The 26,098-nt window shown below is 40.1% G+C and overlaps 1 protein-coding gene across 2 annotated transcripts in view; it reads left to right on the top strand.

Annotated features, from left to right (window-relative positions):
* The window catches only part of lamb2 (laminin, beta 2 (laminin S)), a 40,380-nt gene that overhangs the window by 8,880 nt on the left and 5,402 nt on the right, over positions 1-26,098 (top strand). Inside the window, exons 3-23 of one of the 2 annotated variants that reach the window (XM_072656565.1) lie at positions 6,609-6,778; positions 6,926-7,061; positions 11,918-11,991; positions 12,087-12,275; positions 12,429-12,492; positions 15,078-15,280; positions 15,523-15,643; positions 15,741-15,929; positions 16,166-16,345; positions 16,737-16,849; positions 17,764-17,843; positions 18,435-18,570; positions 18,848-19,006; positions 19,113-19,240; positions 20,225-20,354; positions 20,435-20,627; positions 20,762-20,905; positions 21,176-21,407; positions 21,812-21,975; positions 22,290-22,325; positions 25,050-25,274. In XM_072656565.1, the coding sequence (XP_072512666.1) occupies positions 6,609-6,778; positions 6,926-7,061; positions 11,918-11,991; positions 12,087-12,275; positions 12,429-12,492; positions 15,078-15,280; positions 15,523-15,643; positions 15,741-15,929; positions 16,166-16,345; positions 16,737-16,849; positions 17,764-17,843; positions 18,435-18,570; positions 18,848-19,006; positions 19,113-19,240; positions 20,225-20,354; positions 20,435-20,627; positions 20,762-20,905; positions 21,176-21,407; positions 21,812-21,975; positions 22,290-22,325; positions 25,050-25,274 (3,066 nt within the window). The remainder of the gene's footprint in view (positions 1-6,608; positions 6,779-6,925; positions 7,062-11,917; positions 11,992-12,086; positions 12,276-12,428; positions 12,493-15,077; positions 15,281-15,522; positions 15,644-15,740; positions 15,930-16,165; positions 16,346-16,736; positions 16,850-17,763; positions 17,844-18,434; positions 18,571-18,847; positions 19,007-19,112; positions 19,241-20,224; positions 20,355-20,434; positions 20,628-20,761; positions 20,906-21,175; positions 21,408-21,811; positions 21,976-22,289; positions 22,326-25,049; positions 25,275-26,098) is intronic. The other variant, XM_072656567.1, reaches the window with a different exon arrangement.

Below are 26,098 nucleotides of genomic sequence, written 5' to 3' on the forward strand. Positions count from 1 at the left end.
AACGTGTAAAGTACATTTTTGTGAGTTGCAAAATGACACTGTGACACTGAAATGATTCAAACTAGAATATAAACATCTTTTTTTCCACTTGTGAACTCAAACATGATACAAAATTAATGTTTTGTACCCGCATGTTTGACAGACGTCTGCTGCTTTTACAGATACAAATGAGAAATTAATGCCATCAGCTTACATGCTTTTGCTACTGCCGGCAATAACAGGGACATTTAAGGGTTAAGGATGATGTATTTGGTGGTTTCCCCTCCACTGTGCCTGCCTTCTATCAGTTTAAATGGCTTGAACCTCTCCTCCCTCTGTCCTCGCAGCATGTAATGACAGGGCAGAGCTAACAGCTTGTAAAACTCACTCACCTCTGAACAATGGGTAGGTCTTTGGTGTGGCTTTCAAACAAGTACCTTACGCAGGGTCATAGAGCACCTGTAATTAAGTCTGGACACAAGAAGACTGCGTCAGTGATTCATTAACTGTCTGATGTGTGTATGCATATATGCACACTCAATTAGCACAATTTAATTAAATTCAACTCAATTCTATTGTCATTGTACTAACACAGAGTTGTACCGTACAATGGAACACAGGCTAAATCTCAGGGGAGTAAAGATAGGAGATATAGGACAGTAGTGCAAGGACAATAGACAAAACACAAGACAGGGTGCATAGACAATAAGTACAATAGACAATTAATACAATACAATAAATACAAATATGTTCATGTGCATGTGCAAAAGTATGCATTAAGGCAGGGGTGTTAATTAAACTATACCGATACAGCCAGCGTATGTCGACCCTATGCGTCATTCTGTCTGAAAAAACAACCAAAACAAATTAGAGCACACAGGGCAGTGTGTTGATATGTACAGTTAAAGCTGTTATTTAAACTCTATAAATGTCTAAATCATTTGTGCTAACCATAATAAGAAAAGTGCCCCCAAGCCATTCGACTTGCCAACTGCTGTTTCTCTACAAAACACTCACAGAGCGATTAATTAGAAAGACTACACTGATACTAGGTAGGGCCTTTTTTTGGCTCTCAGAACAGCTTCAGTTCTTTGTGGCTTGGATTCTACAATATATTGGAAACACTCATTTGAGATTCTGGCCCATGTTGTCATGATTGCATCACAAAATTCCTGCAGATTTTTCAGGAGCACTTTCATGCTACGAAACTTTCATTTTACCAAATCCCAAAGGTGTTCTGTTAAATTCACTGCCAGTGACTGGGAAGGCCAGTGGAAAACACTGGAACCATTGCCATGTTCGTGAGACATAGGGCATGGTGCATTATCCTGCTGGAAGTAACCATTAGAAGGTTTGCCACAGTTTTTACCTGGAAAACACAAGGCAGAGAGGTAGAGAGATGGCTGGATTGAGAGCTGAAAATAGCAGCAGTGTTAACACTTGAGTAGACACCAAGGCTGGCCTATGGGCTGGAATTAGCACCCATCCCATTTCCAGAAGCATGGATTACCTTTGAAATTGTGCTACACATAAAGTGTGGTTATTAAAAGAACATTAGCACTGCTTTGTGTTATAGCTATATAAATGCTAAAGTACACTCTCTTACTACATCCTTGTTTTATGCCATATATATTATAACAATAATAAAAATCTCTTAACTCTTTACACTCTATGTTTATTACTCAGTAATAGGGTTGTTATAGTGTTACTGATTCACAGTCATGGTTGGTTGGCACCACATGGTTGACCATTATCACATATCACACGGCTTATTATCACATATCTTAATAAAATGTAATACATTTAATTGAATTTATTTTAGGCTATAATGTTAATGTGGTAGGGGCTTCAATATTTAGTTTAACACTCATACTCAGTAACTACTACTACTACTACAAAATAATCAACTCCTGTGGACACTAATATGTACTCTAACATGCAATTTATATCTATGTAATGTATGTAGTTGTGAGAGTGAAGATCTGAAGTGGACATATAAACCCTTAAGTGGTTAAGGCTATAGAGAGAAATAGGTGGGCTACAAATAGGAAATCTCTCTGGGATGCCTTTTGTGGAAAGGTTACAGGCCCCCTGTTCAGCGTCACACTTACAGATGAAGCAGGTGGTTCCTTGTACTTGGGCTAGATCTTTGACAGTACCTCTCATGGGAGGGTCAGGGGTCAACCACACGGGTACAGTACCTCAGTTCAGTATGCAAACAAGACTTCTGGATTCAATCTATCCTGTGTCCTCAGAGAATTTACATTTCAGGATGGAAATTTTTTAAATTCCTTTCACAATCCAAATGAACCAAGCAGATATTTTTCCCTTTACCTCTAAATATATACACAGACAATTAATACCTTAAAAGCTGTTGTTATGTACTCTTGGCACATTCTAGTAACATGCCAACATGTTCATATTTCTAGCTCACTAGCCATTCATGTTTAAACACAACGTCTTCTTTGGAAGAATATGAAAGCAAGGCTAAAAAGGCTAAAAGCTAAGGCTAGGCCATCCAGAGAATGGAGAAATGGGCTGACTGGAGAACGGCTATTCTTCCCGGAAAGCCGACCAGCTATGATCTTATCAGCCAGCTGCGCACTGCACCGAGAGGACACACAGAAAACAACAACCCTATCTGGTAGTCTTAAAATCAATAATATGATCAGCACACATTTAAACAGGTGTATCCAAACTTTTGACTAGCACTGTACTTACTACTTATGCATCAAAGGACAATTTAAAATGTTCAATAAATACATTCTGTGGTACTTTTCACATACTTTTCACATACTGTTAGACAGTTGACATTAAACATGTTTCATGTGGTTGGTGTGGTGCTACAGATAACACCACTACCTGCCAGTGAGCTGTTACACCATGTGGAAGACTGGGGTTTGATTCCTGGTCTAGGTGACTATGCTGCGCTACACCAATAAGTTCTTGGTCAAGACTCCTCACACTGCATTGGCCCACCTCTGTAATACGAGTAATGTTGTAAGTTGCTCAGGATAAGAGCGTCATCTAAACGCCATAAATGTATATTGATTTATTTTTGATGTTTGCTTTAAGTATATATTGTATGTACCACCGCAGGGAAAAACACTAAGTAGGAGCGCTAAGAGTCTGTTACCTCATTAGGGAAGAGGCCTCAAGGAGAAAATGCTGTTAATGTTTAGCACACGCTATCATTGTCTGCTCAGTGACAATTCCAGCTTAAAGGTATTACTTACATCCGGGTCAAGATGGCATGTTTGTGAGAGATGCTGGCGCTTCTAGATGAACTGTTTAGGATGTGCCAGGCTTTTCTCAGTTGCTCAGCAGGTGGAGAATGTGTTGTGTAAGTGTCACATTTCCCCTCTACTCCGCAGACAGAGCCCGGTGCTGTGTCGCCAAGAGCAGTCTGACTCTCTAGCGTAAGTTGAGGGGGGTTCTTTGCGCTTTCTGCACACTGTGGCAGAACTGTCCACCCCCGAAAGCTGAGACGGCTCTAGAGCTAGAGAAGAAAAGAAAGGACCTTCCAGAATCCAACTTTATAACAAAGCATCAAACAGGCCCTGTAGTGATAATCCCCACCTGGCACAGGGTGCCAAGCCAAGCCCAAAGCAGCAGGAACTGAGCACAGAAGAGCACAACACATACCAGAGAGAAAGGGGGGAGCATGGGGGGGCAGCAGTGAGAGATACATGAGATGGATTGAAAAATTGAGGAGAGGATTTAGGATAGCAACGGACAGAGAGAGCGAGAGGAAGAGTGAGAGAAGCCCTCTCTTTGTCTCATCCTCCAGCTCATGTCAGGGAGATTAGCCGAGACGGGGCAGACAGGAGGCCAGAGAGCATGATGGGAAATGTCTAGTCCAAACTCATTACACTTGTTATTTAAAGCAAGAGAGATAGCACACTACCCCTCAACCCAGTACGGGAGGTTCACTGAAGGACCACTGAAGGGTCTAGAGTTTATTTCAGTGGCTCATGTAAATACTGGCCCTGTTCACAGAAACAGGAGCCAAGGGTGCAGAAAAGAAGGCTGCAATGCACAAATGAGCCCTCTGACCAATCGTGCAGTGAGAATCCTGTGACAGTTCCAGATGAGTGCTTTTGTGCTTGTTTTAACTGATTAAATTATTCTCATGTTGGTCAAAATAATGCAAACCAGTCACTTACCATGTCTGAATATCATTTAATATATTGCAAGCAATAAAACAGTTTCAATATGCAGTGTTATCACAATACTAATTTACTCATATTATGCCGGCCAGCTGCCCATTCTTATCTGAATATTGGAATGGGCTGTCATTGTAAAGTGTGTTAGATAGCTATCCTGAGTTTTATGTCCAATGTGTATATATGTGTATATATGCTTGTTAACCATTCTGCAGTGGTCAGTATATTCTGGGCATGGTAGGTTAATGCACTGCAGGTTTATTTTTCTGTGAAACAGCTGACTGAAGAACTCTAGTTATGAGTTATGTTCCCCAGGGCCAACAGTAAGCCAACAGCAGGGCTTTGTTAGCTCTCTCCTGCCAGCTGTCCTCCTACATTCCTGAGCCTCTTGTCCATGTAAGGAGAGAGTGGCAGAGGAGCTGGGAGATAGCCAGCCTGGCTGACCTGATCCTCAGATCTTTTCTGAACTGGACGTTTCATTGAACAGCAACCAGTTCTGTGGACAGAGCTGAGCTTCATGGCAGGTGTTGAGAGTTGTTTTTTTAATCACACCAATGTGACTGTCAGTTTTATTACTAATTAAGTAATTATCCAGCTGTGTTCAATGGCTAAAAGGTCAGACAACAAAAATGGACTTTGCTGAATTGTAACAAACCATGCAGAGGCTTTCAGCCCTTCCGTAATACTTTACTGAAAAAGATAGAAAGTTAGGAAGCCTTTGTGACCATTTCTGCTTCTTACTGTAGGAGATCATCAATCATACACATTGTACTTTTGAGACATGTATGAGGGTCCACACTTTAATTATTTATATTAATGGCATGATGGTTGATGCTCTTATATAGATTGACTTACATTTGACTTACATGTTTTGCAGGTAGGATGAATGTAGTGTTAGGAGTCTTTCCCAGGTACTCTTACTGGTGTAGCATGGTGTTTTTACTTGGGATGTTACCCACTATGCTACACCATCTTTACTTTCATAACAACATAACTTAAATATTAGTTTTCTTAGTTTTTTTTATGTTTATTTTATTGCTAAATCACAATAGCCTTACTTCATGAACAAGGTTCCATCTACATATACACTTAAGATTGATACAAAGGTCGCATTGATACCGTATAAGGGCTAAAGTTACTTTCAGTATCCTGAAAAAGCCTAGACACGTTTATGGGAAAGTACCCCTTCTTTATTCTCCAAGTCTCTGTCCATATCTTTCTCTTACTCTTACCGCCCACTTTGAGCTGGATTAATCAGAGGAAAAGGAAACTGAAATAGATGAAGGAGTAGGAGCTAGTCTTCTCACTTCATTAAAGCCTATATTTCCCCCATTTCCACTCTTTTATATTCTAAAGGTTTCCTGCTTAGTTTCACTGTTAGGGAGATTAGATTGAATTCCCCAGGCAGGATTTGCAATTGCACAGTAATTATGTTTGCTATAGCTGGAATTATCTGTTGGGAGTTGCACAGACTACAGGAAAGGGGGCAGAGATAGCTTTTCCCTGGTGTTAGGGTTGGCGCTGTCTTTGCGGAAAACTCCAACATGTTCTGTTATTTTCCCAGCACCATCAGTACGTCAGTGGAGTGGGTGGGTGTTTACAATTTACTGAGTCTTACTACTGTGTGTGAAACTGTGTGTAACATCTTCTGTCTGGGTCTGTGTGTGTGTGGGCGTGTGGGTGAGTGGGTGGGTGGGTGCAGCTTGTGTATGAAGTTGTGAACCTGGCAGCAGCGTGAGAGGTGGTGTGGTGCCAGACAAACACAGCTGTCTGGTGTGAAGACAGGTCTCCACTTATATTGTCTGTGAATTCTTCTAACCACACTTTTCCCAGACTCTTTAAAGTTCACATGTGTAACCTAAATTATTGCAGTCTGTATTTATTTTATAATATGTTTTAGTGATAGGATTTTAAAACTGTATTTTAAGGCTTATTAAAACTATAAATATAAAAAATATATATTAGGGTGTGTCTAGTGTGTGTGCACCTGTTCCAAGTGCTCAGTTTTTTTCTGCCTCCAGCCTCTTCATGACCCTCTGATGTTTCACATGGGATTTATTTCAGGACCTGTAATAGCTTTTAGCTCTTTAACGTTTAACGTTTATTTGCAATCAAGGACACATGTATCCAAACACACACACACATGCATATACAGTCACCATTATACTGAAAGAAGAAGGGCTATATACTTTGACAAGGGCTCATCCAAGAAACTCATCCAAGGAGAAGTAAATAGTACTCAATTCACAACAATAAAAACCTCTAAAGGCCTGTATGAGAGTCCATTTTCACAAGTGTTTGTGGGTCATGATATGTCACCTCCATGTACTGAACTCTCATTATTCAGTGTTGTATAGGTAAATACAGTTTTCCATTCTAGGGCATCTTTAAGGAGTTCATGGGAGGGCTATACTTTAAGTTTTTCTGAACAAGCTTTATTGCTTTCTTTTCTCCATCCTTTAGCCCTGGCAAATGCTGTCATTAAGGAGCCTGACCACGCCCATGGCTGCACCCACGGAAGTTGCTACCCGGCAACCGGTGACCTCCTGGTCGGTCGAGAGAAGAACCTGAAAGCTTCATCCACCTGTGGTCTCTCTAAGAGAGAACCTTACTGCATTGTCAGTCACCTACAGGTAACCCCCCCAGCCATCTCCCACTTGACTTCCTGATATTCTGGCTAGTACTGACTTCTTAAATCTTTAGTGGTTTTTAAAACTTCCTCATATTGGGACCGCATAATCTCTTTTGACCTTTGACCCTAAATGTTTTACCTATTGTAGGAGGAGAAGAAATGTTTCCAGTGTGACTCGCGCCGACCGTATGATCCTACGTACAACACCATCAGTCACCGCATCGAGAATGTAATCACCACCTTTAGGCCAGACCGTAAGAAGTGCTGGTGGCAATCTGAGAATGGTGAGGATGTCTACAGTTAGTTTAACTGCACAACAGTTCTGATGCTTCAAAAGAATACATACGCTTCCTAAAAGGAGGAAGAACAAAGTGACGAAGTGATTTAATGCACTTGTCCAAGCCTATTAGCAAGGCTGTGAGGAATTCTACCAGCTTCCAGTGAGATTGCCAAGCCTACTAAACTTTCTGAACCCAGCTGTCTGGCAGGCACCCACACTGAAAACACTTCAGATATATTATTAGATCTCCGATCTTCAAGGCAGTCTATTAATACCATGAGTAAAGCTCACAGTTGCACTGAATCTGACTTGGTTTGAAATAAACAACTATAATAATTGTGAGTGAATTAAAACAAGTTGCTAATAAAGATACAAAGGGCAGGGTTAAAGCAGTAAGGAAGGACTTAGAACGTGGGGATGATGGATTTGCACAATTTCAAAGGCTAAGCCTCTACGTCCTGCAACATCTCCCCAGCACACACTCCCCAGATGTACTGTTGATGGAGATAATTACAGAGTAGGCCTCCTGTTGGCACAGCAACAGAGAGCAGGAAAGGAACCAAACACTACAGACTGACAGAGACCAATGCAGAGACCAAGAACGAAAGAAAGAGAACACACAGTGCCTACAGTGTAAACCATAAAAATCAGTGTCATGTACAGCTCAAATGAATTAGTTTAGTTTGCAATGTTAACCCTTTATTTTCCAAGAGAATCTAAGAAAATACTGTTGATTCCTGAGAACTTTTAGTGCTACAGAAGCAATTACAAGTTAATTCAATAGGTAAATCCTATCCCGTTAAAGTAAACTCGATAGAATTCAACACAGCTGTCAGTTCAGGACTGAAAAGAAGTGTAATTATAATGTTGAAATACAACTCAACCTGCAATTTTGCAAGTAAAAGATAACCAACATTTACACAAAAGTAAAGCACACGTTTGTTTGGTTTAATTTGACTACTACACAACATTCAGCATAAAGGACTAAGCCTACCTGGAAAATGGAAAACAGAGGTAGAAGGATAGCATCGGTCCTAGTGATGTGTATAGTCTATAACTCTATAACTGGCACTGCCAAATTAAAAATGTATGAAACACAGAAATTGCTTGTTAAAGATGTACACCGATCAGCCATAACCACTAACCGATGAATAATTTTGATATCTGGTTAATGGACAAGTGTAAAAATCAAAATGACTTTGACCAGGGTCTACAGAGCCTGACCTACAGAGGTCTTGTGGAGTCCATGTTTCTAGGGGTCAGAGCTGTTTTGGGGTCACAAGGGGGAACAACACAATATTAACCAGGTAGTTTTACTGTTATGGCTGATTGGTGTAATATTGGCCATGCACTCAGTAGACCAGCTACAATAAGCTGAAAACACTAAAAGAAAGCGCTAAAGAAAGACAGTAACATCATCACTGCTGTCCCAGTAGGCAGAAATCCAGTTAGATAAACACAATGACTAAACATTATTTACAATTATTTTGTAAACAGGGATGTAAAGCTATGTAAAACTAGTTGTTACATATTAAAATATTTTCATTTAAAAATAATATTATCTGATTAAAATGATCTCTGTAACCACCATGTTTTCTGACAGACTTCTGTAAAGGATGGAAGGTATGGAAGGTAGATGGAAGGTTATAGTGAAATGTAGAGTGGCTACATGGCATCAAAAGGGTTAAAAACATGGCACATTAAAGTCAAGTAAGATTTGATCAAAAGCACAAATAAGTCTTTCATTTCTGAGCTATGTTCCACTCAATCACTGTACAGAAAACTTCCCAGCAGAGCCCTGTTTGGTAGATGTGTGTAGGACTGAAAGGTCTTGTGTCTTAATCAGCTGTGTTGTGGTGCTGGAAGCTGTGAAGAACATGGAAAGTTGGGAGTTGACAGGAAATGAAAGCTATTTTTGATCCTGGTCACCATGGCGTCAGTGCATTTGCTGTGAGTATGTCATGTAATGAACAGTGGCTCACTTGTGCAGCATTAGTGCACTCCTTTAAGTGTGAGGACACTCCTGTTGACCCTCAGAGGTGAAGAACTGAAGGAGGAAGTTTGGAGGGGGTTGATGTTTATTAGGCTAGCCTGGTTGTCTGCTGAACAACTAGTGCCACTTGCTCCTGGACAGAAACTGAAACAGGTGCTTCACAAGGTCAATCTTGAACAAAAGGGCAGTCTATATATAGATGTTTAGCTTCCTCTGCATTGGAAACAAGTTCTTAATGACTCTTTCCTGTCGTTGGGCAGTAGGAAAGGTTTTTGTGTTAGATCTGACTAATTAACAAGGAGTAATGTTTAGTCCACGCCTTCTTAAAACTAAAGATCATTCAAGGTGGTTCTTTGAGCAAGCAATATAGACCTGACACAATAATTATTTAACTAAATAATTGATTAATAAATTATATTATTATTATTATGTCATTGTAAGACATTTTCTGCCACTGATATAATGATTGCAATTACACTCTTTTAAAGAGCAGTGATGAGATATCCACTGTCTGTTCTTTCAGCTGTTTCTTAAACCATGTTTAATGGCAGCATTGTTTTGTCTATGTTGTAAGTTATGCTGTCTGTGAGGGTGTTTCTTTCTGTGCTGTCACAGTTATATTTACACTGTAGAGCATTAGCCAGCTGTCAGGAAGGCCATGGGTTATGTTAGTGGGCTCTCCTCGCTCATGGGCTTAAAGCCAGAATTCCCACGCCGAAGTCACGGAATACAGCCTTGAAACCAATTTTATTTGGACTTACTCTTCCAAACTATCTGGATGGGATTATGAGATTATGAGTAACATGTCTTCACCTGTCGCAGTCCACTCTGTGTTTAGGGAGGTTGCTTTATTGATGCAGTGGTCATTGCACACACTGCACTTTTTTCACTCACAATACATGTTGCTGTCTGCTCACAGACTTAAGACACATCTCCAACAGGGAGAAGAACCACTTTTGGTTCTAAAAAGAAGCATGCTTGTTATAATCTGAAAAACAACACATTTACATATATACAAATAATCACCAGCGGTTTTGCCCCACCCATTCATACTGATGTTATAAGGGGTGTTTCAGCCTAGTTTGCTGTTTGATAGGGTACAATACAGGGAATCCAGTCTGAACAGAGGTTTAATTTGACATATTTTTGTCTTAAAGTAAAGTAAAGTAACAAATACAAGTCCGCACCTAGAGCCCTTCGAACTTCAAGTACGGCTCGGCTCGACCCGCCATCCCTCAAAATCCGCGGAAGACAAGCGTCCAGGCTTTTTTCGGTCCTGGCACCAAAGTGGTGGAACAAGCTCCCCCTGGGTGTCCGAACAGCAGAGTCGCTCACTGTCTTCAAACGCAGACTGAAGACCCACCTCTTCCGAGAATACTTGGACGAATAGAGTACTATGGTCACCTTATTGTCTTGTATTTAGTAATGTCTAAGCTTAGAGGTATCTTTTGAATTATTAGTCTATTCTAACTAGCTATGGTTTTTCTTGGGTAAATAGCAAAGCACTTTGTAAGTCGCTCTGGATAAGAGCGTCTGCTAAATGCCATAAATGTAAATGTAAATGTAAATATAAATACAGCCTGTTTACTTGTAAGAGGCTGAAGAACATTGTGTTCAAGTAAACATAAATACCATACCATACAACCATACATACCAAACAAGTGGATCTCAGGCTGTAATGAAGTACAACCAAAATGTAAGATAGGTGCCCTTTATTTGCTATATTTAGCACTGGGTTTAAAAGAAAAGAGACAAACAGATTCTTTGAGTCAGGTCCCTCTTTCATGTACGCCCAGGCCCTCTCACTCTCTCACTCTCTCTACCTTATTCTTTTCAGTCTAGAATAGACCCCACCTCTCCTTTCCTCTCTTTCACTTTTCTTCCTGTTTAGCTGCTGGTTGTAAGAGGCAGGTTCAGTGCAGTTCAAACAGTACACATACTCTTCTGCTATTAGGCATAAGATTACAGAGTTCTTATTGTAAAATAGAAATAGAAATTATAGAAATAGAAATATTATAGAATAATACAATTTGTAAAAAGCTAAAAAGCTCAGCCCAGTTGGATTCTGACTGCCTCTTGTTGCTATAAAATGGTCTATCAAACTGTTGCTGTGGAGAAGGAGATAAGAAGGACTTTACATAGTAGCAGCACTTTGTCATTACTACACTTCACACATCATATTTGTTGAGTTTTGATGACACATCACAGGATGGAGTCTTTGAACTGTGTTCACGCTCGTTGAGAAACATAACCTTCTGAATATATCTCCTCTTTTAGTGCTGCTTTTTATAGTGTGAAGGGGAAAGTCCCAGGCCTGAAGGCCTAACTGAAGAACAAACAATAACATGATGATGAATAAAGTACTTAAAATAAAGAAAAAAACATTTAAGGAGTAAAAAGAGTGATGCATTATTGCACTACTATATGTACTACTAATATGTTTTAGTAATAGGTGATTAAATTAAAGCTTGATAGTGTATTTTTGTTGTGAATACTTTGTGACGTCCTTCGCAATACCAAAATATATTGAATCTGCTGTCTTTCCATTTTTAGTGGCAATTTTCTCTCATAAATTCCACTCATTAAAAATAATAGTAAATAATATTTTTCCTATATTACTGTATACATGATCTAGTATATATGTTTATATACATTTTAAGTATATACATATATAATATAAGATATTTTAAACAATACATAACTACATTAAATATATGGATTTTCTAATTTGCAATATTAATCATTAGAAGACATCTGTTATTTGTATATTACAAAACATATTAGAGTAGGCTGTCTTGATAGGCTATAGGTGTACAGTTTACATCTGAATTAAAAGCTTATTAAAGGCTGTGTGCTTTTCTCCTCAGGAAGGTCTGATGTTTACGTTCAGTTGGACCTTGAAGCAGAGTTTCACTTCACTCACCTCATCATGACTTTTAAGGTATGAGTAAAAAAACAAGAAAAAAAATATTTTGTTGCCCCCCCCCCCCTCTGTAAGGCAATGGATTAACACTGTCATGTTTTCTTTCTGTTCAGACATTCCGTCCTGCAGCCTTGTTGATTGAGCGTTCAGCGGATTTTGGGCGCACCTGGCAAGTGTACCGCTACTTCGCCTACGACTGCGCCTCAGTGTTTCCTGGAATTCCTCAAGGTCCCCTCCGAAAGGTTGACGATGTCATCTGTGAGTCTCGTTATTCTGACATTGAGCCTTCCACAGAAGGAGAGGTGAGAATAGTGGATTAGTTCAGTTTTTTTTTTTTTTTTGCTTCACACCCAAATTTAGTTAGAGCTTTATTGTAAGTTCCCAAGACTTTCGCTGCTATTTACTCTTACCGAAATAAACTGAACGACTCACTGTGTTCTTTTTTCTTCTTTCAGGTTATCTTTCGAGTTCTGGACCCTGCTATCCGGATTGAAGACCCATACAGCCCCCGCATTCAAAGTGAGTTGACAGTCATAGTCCACGAATGCCTGCTTTTTTATCATTTAAATCTAAACAAAAAGAACAAATTTACAAAGATGTTTGAGAATCTCTCCTTTCCAAAGCGGCATTAAGCACAGTGACACAAACTAGAGGGAGTGTTCTTTACTTTTAAAGTGCCCTCCACTTAAAACAGCGCCTGTCTGCACAAGCTCTGCTTCACTGCTGTCCACTTCAGCGGTTCACTGCATGCAGGGAGAGAGCTAAAAAATAGATGGATGCTAATGGGTAAAACAGCTGTTGAGCTCCCATTCAATTTGTTTTCATTTTGACTGGCATGGCTTAACTGTTTTCCCAGGAACAACATGTGCAAACTTTTCCATGTTGAAAAGTTGAACACGATGAAAGTGTGTTCTCTGCTTCAACAAAAACAGTGCCACTGCTGAATAGACAAGCATAAGTGGGGATATTAGTGCTCATTAGTGCTTTCAATATCTGTTCTTAACAAAAGTTAAAAAATAAAACAGTCAGATCCCTATTCAGGCCAGACCTGCTCTTCGTTTTTAAGGAAGACACTGTGATGTAAATAAAGCAGAGGGTTGCTGAGTTGGAATTTACTCCCACATGTGAAAATATTTTCACTGGTTTGAAATATGGAATCAAACAGTGCTGCAAATGAGTTGGGGCAGGAGGGGGTGGCCTTATTGGCTGGGAGATAACTCTGAGAGGCTCTGACACAGAGTAACTTGATTAAGGAAGGAGAGGGAGTCTTGTTTTTCTCGGTCAAGGTCCAGAGATCAGGCATCCGTAGTGTGAACAGAACGATACGCTCAGCTAACTCAGTGCAGACCCATTGACCAAGCCAGCTTTCGTTGCTCTGTTTTTCTCTTAGTCCACATTTCTCATTTTTCTGTAATCCTCTGTGAGCACATCTTGGCATCCTAAAGCATTTTTAACATCAACATTGTCTAATATTTTCACAATTGTCCATTATGTTCTATAAGTAGTGGGATGTGAAATGGAGTAACTACTTGATAATTAATAGAATACGCTCTGCAGCTTGATGCAAGTAGTTTTTCAATGGCACTTCAGATGCTTATATATATATATATATATATATATATATATATATATATATATATATATATATATATATATATATATATATTTAAGCGAGTGGGAGTGTAGACAGTGATGCATCACATACTTTAGCCCTGAACAGCTGGAGTGTGACTGGAAGCAACAGGCTTGTGCACAGTAGCAGCAGTTCAACTTTTGCCATCTCCCTCAGCAGCCTTACTTGCCCAAGCACATACACACACATTGTTTGCCAGACTCTTTCAGATATCATTTTCCTTGCATCTATTCTTATTGGTGATGGATTGTGTGGTCCCACTTTGCTACTGTGGGCTCTAATGCTTGACTGCACAAGACTTCCAGCACTAGCCTCAGGGGTTAGAGAGGGTCAACAGTCAGAGATTAACAGAGGTAAGGAGAGGACTTACGGGGCTTTCAGGGGACTAAAATGTGTGTTTCTGATCTGTGATGTGCTATTGTGCTATTCGCCACAATAATAAAATGTCCTCTCAAGCTTCATCAGACTGAATTGAAAAGGTGAATTGTTGCCCAAGTCTTAAGTTTGATTATGCTCTGGAGGAGGTTTTCTTTAAGGTCATCTGTTATAATTCTTGTACTCATCAGTGGCTTTTGTTTTGCCACCATAAAGGCCTGGTTAAGAGATGGTTTTCCATTCAACAGGTTCTTTTGTCTTTGCACATGACTTTTGGAGCTCTTTTAGAGTGACTGCTGGGTTCTTTATTACCTTCCTGACCAAGACCCTTCTTGTGTGCCAGCCCAAACTGGTTAGATGGCCTTCTCTGGAAAAATGGCGCAAAGTTTCTTTCATTTAATTTCACTCTAAATAAGGGTATCAGCTAAATGCAGTAATTGTAAATATATTCTAGGTTGTCTTCGCATTTAAAGGCAATGCAGCGGTGCAATAACAATTGGAGGCATGCACATTTTAATGGATAAACATGTGCAGAGTTCAGTTGATTGAAAAACATCTGGTTGTAGATAACAATCCAATGGGGTTTAAGAAAAATAGGCTAAAAATAGCATATTCGTCTGTTAAAGAAAACAGACAAGTTTAGGGGAGGATGAATACAAGGCTGCAGTGATTTGTGGTCGACTGCTCTTATGGATTTTTGTTTGCTTTTATTTATAATGCTCGATAATGGTTATATGCTGCATACAGCCATTCCAGCAGATACACAACAGTAAGCATAGGGAGTATTATAGCTCATATTGGTCAATTGAACTAAATAAACAATGCTTGGTTCATTGCATTCACAGAACTTGGGGCAAAATGACAGAAAGCAGGAGAGATCATGGTTATTAGTTTAATCAAATAGTCACAAAAAATCATGTATTATTTTGAACTTACTTTGAAAAACCATGGCTTTTAAAGACTAATTATATGTAACAGAGCACTTATCTTATCTGACGAACACCTCAAGCAAACCTCAAGCCTATTTTCTGTTTACTACAGTTATGAATAATAGGACCATTAAACAGAAATTAATCATGCTTTGTTTCTCTTACAGATCAACTAAAAATCACCAACTTGCGCGTAAACTTCACCAAGCTCCACACCCTGGGCGATAACCTGCTGGACTCAAGGCTGGAGATTAAAGAGAAGTACTACTATGCTATGTATGAGCTGGTTGTCAGGGGCAACTGCTTCTGCTATGGTCATGCTTCTGAGTGCGCACCCATTGTGGGTATAAGAGATGACATCGAGGGCATGGTAAGCTATTCATCTGCACAGGAAAAATAAGAAAAAAGTAGAATGAGTTTATTATTAAATGACTTGATAACCTAACTGCACACATACACAGCTGTGTTGCTACTTCAACCATCTCCTGCTTCTGTGTCTTTAATATTTTCTTGCCGAAATGAATTCAAAGAACATGGACATGTGCTTAGGAATGTACTTATGCATGTATTAATAAAACCATTTTAATTGTGATATTGTTTATGTGATGCAAGGTGCATGGGAGGTGTGTGTGCAAGCACAATACAAAAGGGTTAAACTGTGAGCAGTGTGATGATTTCCATAACGAACAGCCCTGGAGACCAGCTGAGGGCCGCAACACCAACGCCTGCAAGAGTAACTAAAGCTTCTTATTTTTATTCAAAGTTGTATATTTAGATATGTTTTGTGTGTGAAACAAAAGGACAGAAAGATTTTCTGTAAATGTTCCCAGAGTGCAACTGCAACGCTCATTCCAGCAAGTGTCACTTTGACATGGCGGTGTATCTGTCTACGGGGAACGTTAGCGGAGGTGTTTGTGACAACTGTCTCCACAACACCATGGGCCGCAACTGTGAGACCTGCAAACCCTTCTACTATCAGGACCCAGCCAAAGACATCAGAGACCCCCGCGTCTGCATAGGTGAGAATGACTCTGGGATGGAGCATTAAGACTAAAAAGGTTACATTCTTTATATCACATGTTAATGTACATGTAATATAATTACATCAGTCATTTTAGATGCATCTTTAAATGTGGTCTTAGTTTGAATACATATGTGATACATGGTCATGCAGCAGTAATGTGAATTGTCAGATTGCAGTTCATGTTTTCATACAAATTGTCCTTCTTGCATTGTCTCCTTCCTGTCTTTCCAGCTTGTGACTGTGACCCAGACGGCTCTGTGAATGGCGGATTGTGTGACGGGCATGACGACCACTCTCTTGGCATGATTGCGGGACAGTGTCGCTGTAAGCAGAATGTGGAAGGCGCTCGCTGTGACAAATGCAAGCCTGGTTTCTTCGGACTGAGTCCTGATGACCCACTTGGCTGTCAGCGTGAGTATCAACAAATCTGTGTGGTGGTTTTTTTTTTTTGTATATTTTGCTATTTGCTAGTATGGACCACACCTGAGGAAGATGAAGCAGGGGGGCAAACTCAGAAAGTTTTTGGGCTGGAGTTCAGGGCGGCTTCTAGGTAGGTGCGTGAGCCGAGCCTCCTTGTAGCTAAGGTGAACATTGGAGGAAACAGGGTGGAGGTGGATGCGGAGTATATATGTAATCCTGTGGAATAGTTTGGGGTGTGGTGCATCTCCCAACTCTTCATTTTGAAATTTCTTTATGTAATTTATTGTTCATCTGATTAACTGTTTTCATTTTTCTAATTTATGACTGATGATCTATGACTAATTTCATGGCTGATTATCTTCTCTGCTGTGCCTACCATTAGCATGTAAATGTGACCCCAGAGGAACAGTGTCTGGCAGCGCTCAGTGTGACCCTGTTCAGGGGGACTGCTACTGCAAACGCCTGGTCACTGGCCGCAGCTGCAATCAGTGCCTGGTAAGCAAAGTGGGCATGGCATGCACATTTGTAAATCTATACCTTTGTATTGACCTTCCTCAACATTTAACAGACATCAGGTCATTTTAAAACTGGTTTAAACACATGATACTTCTTAATGTTATGCTGTTATTTTATTTTAGTTTGTTGTTGTTGTTGTTGACATTAATATTTAATCTTAAACAGTTGATGTTTTGTGATGGGCAACACTGCTACATTCCATGTAACAGACTGGGGTACAGTTCCCAACTTTGGTGAAAACACCAGAATATACCAAGAGTATTTGGGCAAGACTGATAATGTTACATTTACCTACCTCTGTAACTTGATTAAGTCATATGCTGCTCTGGGTAAGAGCATCTGACAAATGCTGTAAATGTAAATGAAATTTGTATGTGATTACTGTAATGTTGTTGCATTACAGTAATATATAAGCATATAAGCTATAATAGTTATTTATTATACAAAGGCACATTTAGATTATTCATCTCCCAGAACTGGTTCATTCTGATTGGTGATCCATCTTGTATTTGGCCAGTTATAGTACCCACAAATCTGAGCAGCACAGTGGGTTGTCACCTACATTTAGCTCGAGGATACAAGGCCCCCTGGCTGGTATTGGGTTACACGAGGCTTAAAATGGACAGCAAGGAAAGAGACACATCCTGAAATTAGACAAGCACGGCATGCCTTTTACCTTACTCTGGTGTCCTATCAGTTTACAAGGCTAGTCAGAAGTCTTTTTGACTAGTGTCCCAGCTGATTTGATATGTTTTTATAGATGTAGGTGCAATTCTAGTTTAACAGTACATGCACTGAATGTTGTTATTTTGGTACCATGAACCACATTATAATGGTATAATGTCCTTCAGTGCTCACACCTGTCTTTTTCTGTGTTGTGTTTGTTCCATTAGCCAGAGCACTGGGCCTTAAGCCATGATGCCAGTGGCTGCAGAGGATGTGACTGTGACATAGGGGGAGCTGTAGACAACCAGTAAGTTCTGTGTGTAGGACACTATTTCCATAAAAGTTTATGCTTTTAATTTTTTATGAATATATATATATATATATATATATATATATATATATATATATATATATATATATATATATATATATATATATATAAAGTGGTATGCAAACGTTTGGGCACCCCAAAATGTCTGTTACTGCAAAACTTATGATATGATATAAATTGATCAGGCTTTGGGCTTGTGTTGCAGCCATTGGGGAACACTTGTAAAGTGAAGAATTAATTCAGAATTAATTAATGCCAGCAAATGTTAAAGACAAACATCACACCTTCTGTAAAAAAGCTAAATATGAAAAGAGGATAGTTTTTTTCAGCAGAATAATGATCACCTAAACACACCTAAAAACTTCAAGAGGAACAAGCAGTGTCCTCACAGTGTCCTGACCTAAACCTCAAAAATCTGTAGATAGACCCCAAAATAACAGGACCAGAAGCCTTTGAAAGGAAGAATGGGAAAAAAAAGTTTTCTAGGTTCAGACCATACATGGTCCCCAAAGTTTGCTTTTCATTTTTTCTACATAATATAACTAATATATTTGAACTTGTCACCAGGTGCTCAGTGGAATCAGGCCAGTGTCTCTGCCGCAGTCACATGGTAGGCCGCCAGTGTGCCCAGGTGGAGTCTGGGTATTTCTTCATGGCCTTGGACTACTACCTTTATGAGGCGGAACTAGCCAAACTGGGTCAGGTAAAAGCAGACTTAAAACAATCTGTAAAACAAAACGTTCAACAAAAAAAGAACTGACAATTTTTTTCACTCATCTCAAATGTAAACAATCAGCACGAGTTATGAATTCAAGTTGGTTGCTCCATTTGTTTTAACTATAAAGCATGCTGCTAATTGATTATGTTTTGTTCTGTTTTGAATTTGGACCAAACATAACTTGATCAGATTTGAGTTTGAGAGCGGCCTGTATGAATTTGATTGCAAACCAATTGTCATGGTTTTGTGTGTGTGTTTATAGGGTTGTACTGTTGAAGAGAGGGAGCACCAGCCGGGTCGTGTAGCCTCATGGACTGGCACCGGCTTTGCACGGGCTCCTGAAGGAGGCAGTCTAGAGTTTATCATCAGCAATATCCCTTACTCTATGGAGTATGATGTTCTCATTCGCTATGAGCCCCAGGTAATTACCCTCTCATATGGTAAAGACTGTGAGTACCTGTTCATGTGATTGTGTATAAAGCTGAGTGAGTTTGTGTGTATGTGTGTTTTGTGTGTGTGTTTGATAGATGCCCCGGGACTGGGAGGAAGTCCGAATAACTGTTGTGAGACCTGGTCCGATCCCCACCAGCAGCCCATGTGGAAACACCATCCCTGCAGATGATCTACTGACTGTCTCCCTTCCTTCTGGATCCAGGTCTGCCTCAAACACACATATACATACACATGCTTTCACACACCAGCCCAGAATATTGCTACAGTAGATTATCTGTAAGTCTTTATGTCTTTATCCACCAAAATAAACTTTTCTGGCTATTTTTAAAAGTAGAAGCCTTACTGTCTTGTAGTGCACGGCGATATAACCTCAAATCAGTATCACGATGAATTAAACATTTTAGCTTGGTTGCAATTAATGCGGGATTGTATAAGCTGCTTGAGTTGGTCAGTCGTCACAGTGTTTGAGTTTTCCTCTATGATGCTTCCATATTGCAGACTAGACAGAGTGGAGTCATGTGACTACACACAGTAGCGAACGTATTAATAGAATTAAAAAATATATTTCTTTTTTAAATAAATAACAAGGTTCAGAATGACCAACTTTGGTTAATTTGGTTAAACTAGCATTTACATTTACATTTACATTTATGGCATTTAGCAGACGCTCTTATCCAGAGCGACTTACAAGGTTACTCGTATTACAGAGGAGGGCCAATGTAGTGTTAGGAGTCTTGCCCAGGGACTCTTATTGGTGTAGCGCAGCATAGTCATCCAGACCAGGAATCGAACCCTGGTCTCCCACATGGTGTTGTTGTAACGCAATGGTAGGTGGTGGTGTTATCTGTTTATCTGTTGCCTGTATGAATTTGATTGCAAACCATTTGATTGCAAATCATTTGATTGCAAACCTGTATGAATTTGATTGCAAAGCCCTACTGCCTTGTTTTTATTATTAGTTTTGTTTAAATAGTTTCTCCAGACTTTCATCACTACATCAATAGTTTGAAATAAAATAATTTGAGGTGAAAAAGGTTACAGTTATATGCTCTCATTACATACATTATATGGATGTAATGGGTTTATTTTTGCATGTATGTGTGAATAAGGATGTTCTTCTCTCCTGCACTGTTCTTTTCTATTTTGTCTCTGAACAACATGGTTAGTGTGTTTTGCTCTGCTCTAGGTTCATGGTTCTGCCCCAACCTGTGTGCTTAGAGAAAGGAGTGAGATACACTCTCCGTCTGGAGTTTGTTCGCTACGCAGACAAAAATAGCATTCCTGGCTTCAGCAATGCAAACATACTAATAGACTCCGTAAGTAAAAAAAGCCATTTTTAAAAATGAACCTGAGTAAATACATTTCTGCCCTCTCATACTAACTGTTCTTCTTGCAGATCGCCCTGTTCCCTCGTTACTCCTCTCTGGAGATGTTTGTAGCGGGTGACTCCGCCTCTCTGGCTCGTAAACAGAGTTATGAACGTCACCGGTGCCATGAGAGTGCAAAGAGTGTGTCTCGTCCAGCTTTGAGTGACGTGTGTGCCAAGCTTATCACCAGCATGTCAGCCATCATTAACAACGGAGCACTGTGTGAGTTACCTGAGTGTCAGAAAGGGAGGGGTTTGTGGTTGAGAGAGTAGAAAGTAGTGACTGAGGTGCTTTAACAGTATTTCAGTATTGTTATCTAATCATATCAAATCACATCTTATATATCTTCCACCCAGCTTGCCAGTGTGATCCACAGGGATCTGTCAGCTCTGACTGTGATGTGCGTGGAGGTCAGTGTCGCTGTAGGCCAAACATAATTGGAAGGCGCTGTGATAAATGTGCTCCAGGAACCTACGGCTTCGGACCTTCAGGATGCAAATGTGAGATTCTTAAAATTATTTGAACCATTAGTACTATAAGTTTTTTCTGAATTTCCTAAAATAGAACAGGACTATATGACACATATGATAGAAGTCATTGGGTATTTTGCCAAATATTATGTTTGTTTTTGTTGGAAAATCGGGTCCATGTCAGCTGACTGTGTGATATTGAAGAAGTAGATTAAGTCAGATATTCAAATCCCTGCATTAATTTAACACTGATAATTATGAACATATGCACTCTCTGTCTTTCTCTCTCTGCATGTCTAGCATGTGAGTGTAGTCAGGAGGGCTCTCGTGGTCGTTTCTGTGATAAGTATACGGGACAGTGCCCATGTCTGCCAGGCGCATTTGGTCAGCGCTGTGATGGCTGCCAGGCTGGACACTGGGGCTTCCCTACCTGCAGACCTTGTCAGTGTAACGGTCATGCAGAAGAGTGCCACCAGAGGACTGGTGCCTGCATCAACTGCAGGAGTAACACAGCAGGAGACAAGTGTGAAAAGTAAGGGCAACTATAAGGATGTCTAGGAAAAGATGTGTAGTGGTAAAGAATACAGATGACAGTTCACAGATGATTTGCGTGTGAGGAATTTCAGTTAGTGTTATGGCTCTTACTATGGAACTCACTACCACAGTCTCCCAGCCTCTGTTCAAAACATACCATACGTACTTTCATTGATTTCCTCGTGTATGCAGAATGCGGAAACCTCTCTCCTCCACCTCCTTGTAATATTGGTCCTGCTTTGTAAAGTGACATTGTGTATTAGAAAGCTACTATATAAATTAACCTTATTATTATTATTAGTAGTAGTAGTAGTAGTAGTAGTAGTAACTTTTACACATTCATATTTTAATTTTAAATAAACAAATTACACATTATACACAATAAACATCTTTTTTATGCAGGTGTGCCAGTGGATACTATGGAAATCCAGTCTTGGGCTCAGGAAACCAATGTCGTCCTTGCCCTTGTCCAGATGGACCCAACAGTGGACGTCATTTTGCTGCTTCCTGTTACCAAGACAACCACAACAGACAAGTGGTCTGCAACTGTAAACAGGGTTACACAGGTGTGTGACACTTTTTTTGCACAAGACAGTGGCAAGATGTGGTTGTTACACTTCATGCTTTAAAGATATCTGCAACAGAGGGGGTTGGGATGAAAATGAAAATAGGATAGTTTTTGTATGTCATCCTAAATATGGAAAGGTTGCTTGGTAGGTACTTGGTCAGCTACCAAATGGCAACCTTCCCTGAGTCCAACTGCATTCAGAGTGATGCAGTAAGTATGATCATCACAGATGAATCCTGTTCTGTGGCTTTGGACTGATGTGAAGTGATGTTGTCTGTTGTCTGACATTTCCTCCTAATCGTCTGAACACAGGGATTGTTAAGCGCTCTGGAGGGACAGTCCTCAAGCGTGAGTAGCCATGGAGATCCCTCCCTCACCTCTGCCACTCAACCCTCCACCACTCCCTCTGTCCTCCCTGCGCATGGCTTTCAGCACCCCAGTCCCGTTTTTCGGTGCTGTACCACCACACACGCCATGTTAATATGCAGAGCCCCAGAGACTGATCCAAGAGCAGTTTTGACTCACCAGACCAAATGTTGATGTGTGAAAGGAACCTGCAGCCTCTGTACCTGAACCAGTGTTTGAGACCAATAAGCTGTTACTTGGAAGTGCTGGCTTTGCTTGCCCAGGCTGGTTGTTAGCCAATTAGTAGTACAGATAATAAACACATCACCAGAGAGGAAAGTCAATACCTGAAGCAGTCCAATGTGTTTGCACTTCATTATTTCCACAAGGGAGTTAGCTTGGGCATCAGGTGTTGTCTTGGCCATGTTCAGTGAAAAGATTATTGATTATTTGATAAAGATTATTTGATATTTGTTTTTCTCAATCTAATGTTACAGTGCCATGCAAAGGTGTAGGCACCCCTGGTTAAAATCTCTGTTACTGTGAAAAGAGAGTTACTGTGAGTAAAAGATGGCATGATGTTTTAAAAGGCATGAAGTTAAAGGTGACGCATACACAGATCAGCCGTTACATTAGCACTACATTGAAAAACTTAGATTTTATATGTACAGTGGCATTTGTCAAGGGGTAGGATATATTAGGCAGCAAGTGTGAATAATCCACAAGCAAAAGACAACCAGTGAATTGGCAACAGGCTCATGGGCACCACTGATGCAATCCCCAACTCCAAGAATTGCATCAACTTACAGGACTTACAGGACTTAAAGGAAATGCTGCTAACGTCTTGGTGCCTGGTACCACAGGATGCCTTAAGGAGTCTTGTGATGGCCATGCCTTAAATGGTCAAATATGTTGTGGTGGCACAAGGGAGACCTACTCAATATTAGGCAGGTGTTATGGCTGATTGTGTATGTTCTAGGTAGATCACTTTTTATTACCATCTTCTACAGTTTCAAAATAACAAAAAAGGGCCCGAACCAATGATGCATGGTCAATACTTAGTAACAACCCCTTTGGCAAGTATCATAGCTTGAAAACACTTTTTGTAGCCAGCCAGTCTTTCAGTTCTTGTTTGGAGAATTCCTGTTCACCTATTTGTTGATGCAAGGCTTTCAGTTCTGTATGATTGTCTATATTTTGCTGCTCTTATTTTTGTTTAGAAGACTGTAAGGAGCATGAAAAACTTCAGCTTGTGCCTCTTGAGGTAGTCCATTGTGGATTGGGAGGTGTATTCCATTACTTCTGTAGGGTTTGCATCCAGGATATAATTGAATCCATTCTTCCCTCTACACAGAAATGTTTCCTGTGCCACTGGCTACAACACAAGGCCAAAGTATGATGGATCCACCCCAATGCTTAACAGTTGGAGAGGTGTACTTTTTATGAAATTCTGCAGCCTTTTTTCATTGCAGCCACCATCATCAGTCCACATGACTTGTTTTCGAAGTTCATTGACCTTTCCTAATGATGACCCTGATGGTAAAAGTTAACTGAGAGCTCAAATCTTTTGGGGCTCTCAAGAGATTCAGCTCATTTTCTACGTAGCTGTTCATGGTAACAGATATTTTGACCACGGAGCCAAAACTTGTACATACCACTGCATTTGCTGTAAGCTGCTTTCCAGAAGGTAGTTGGGTTTCCATCATAGCCCCAAAGCTGATATCTTCTGGACAGCAGTCCCTCTAGACTTTATATAACATTTGTGGTTGGAAACATTCTATACTTACATATTATTATGCTCTAATATAACATGCCTTCCCTTTGTGGTTTATACATGCTCCTAATATACATTCACTCACAGTCTCACAGTGTCATTTAGGACTAGTGATTGTAACCACTTGTTTATAATTCATTCAGTGTTTTACATAAGTATAACTTTACCTTACTATGTACACAACTGGGTACACATATGTTAAAAAGATTTCAGGCTCTGCAGTATAATACTGCATGAGTACAGCAAATTTACTGTTCACAAAGCTTTGTAGAACTTATCGATTATAAAACTGATGTTTCTTTCAGTGTAGTGTTTTTATGCCACAGTGTAGGCATAAAGAGGAGTGAAGAGACATTTGAACAACAGCAGCATTTCTGTGCCATACCACAGCCTACCACAAGGGGAGAACCAAGAATGTCCTCTTTTCTTCCTTTTCTGTTTAATCAATGTGTTAGTTTCATGCTTTCACTGCCTTTGCCAAGGAAAATCTAAAGTGAGCTTCAGTGTTTTGGAAGATTCCAGCTTTGCTGATCCCACCCATGCTTATCTCTAAGTCTTGCCCTGCAGTTAGACAAGATTAATGAAAAGTTGCATGAACTCTGTTAAAAGGGAGGGAATGTCATGCTCTTGTTCTTTTTACATTGGTTTTTCCTAAACTGGTATTCACTCCATTTGTGTTATGATGTAAGTGACAGGGTTTTGGCATTTAGAATCCGAAGACCTCAAGGCTGGGGCATGAACTGCTCCCTTCTGTGTCATAAACATGACATTTACATAACAAATGTCTGCGGGATATATTGCTTCAGGCTGGAATTCGGCCTGTTAATTCTTTTAAACCCTGACCAGCTTGTAGTGCACTTAAATGCACTTTCCATGTCTTTCACTGCAGCACTGCTTTTTTTCCCTCATATCACTGCTCAGTTATCTCTAACTTTGAACACTGTCTCCACTAGGTGTGCGCTGTGAGGAATGTGCTCCTGGATACTATGGTAATCCCTCTCAGCCTGGTGGGCGGTGCCAGCCCTGTCGATGTAGCAACAACATCGACCTGTCAGATCCTGAGGCGTGTGATAGGAGGACTGGAGAGTGTCGTAAATGTCTCTACAACACAGAGGGGCCTGACTGCGGTGTTTGCAAGAGCGGCTACTATGGGGATGGCTCTCGTCGCAACTGCAGGAGTGAGTGTTTAAACCAAAATTATGGAAGTACTGGTAAATCTTGTTCCTGGCTGCCCTTACAGTTGGCAAATGTAATTTGAACCCACTTTGACCCACCCTTAAAGGACATGCTTTACACATGCACTTCTGGACAAAATGAGAGATACAGAACTGTAGCTGAAAGTAACAGAATCATGTGGACTAAAGTGGCAATATTTTTAGCCATGTATGACTTGTGTTACACAGCATCACACCTGTTCTCACAAGTGTTGCCCTGCTCACTTCATCAAAGTTGCATAGTACAGTTTGCAGGGTGCCGAGCCTGATAGAGTAGCAATGATAGAGACGCTACTCTCCTTATCACAGGTCAGTGGAGCATCACCTTGATTCTGTAGCTGTTATTTCAAGGTAAAATGCTACATAATGTTGCTTTTAAATGGTTTTAAATTTTGGTAAAAAAAAAAAAAAACACACACACAAAACCCACTTTTTTCATACCCCACATGTATTCGATACTTTCAGAGCAAAATGTTAATGTAGCTAAGAAGTAATATAAGCAAATGAAGCCTATAAGCAGAATTTACATTTAAAATATTTTCCTAATATTTTTACATTTTGATATTATCCAGAGCAACCTTTGAACATTTAAAACATTACACAGGTATGTAAATATAGAGTTAAGAGTTGTGCCAAAGGACTCTTAGAGGCTGTTTACACCTGGTATTAACATGCATTTTTGATGATCCAAACACATTCAGATTTCAGGTGTAAAATCCCAGGTGTAAACTCCCAGGATGCATTATGATTACAATCAAATCACTCAAACCACATTCAGAGGCAGCCAG

This window comes from Salminus brasiliensis, chromosome 14 (assembly GCF_030463535.1).
Source record: "Salminus brasiliensis chromosome 14, fSalBra1.hap2, whole genome shotgun sequence".
In the NCBI taxonomy this organism is placed as follows: Eukaryota; Metazoa; Chordata; class Actinopteri; order Characiformes; family Bryconidae; genus Salminus; species Salminus brasiliensis.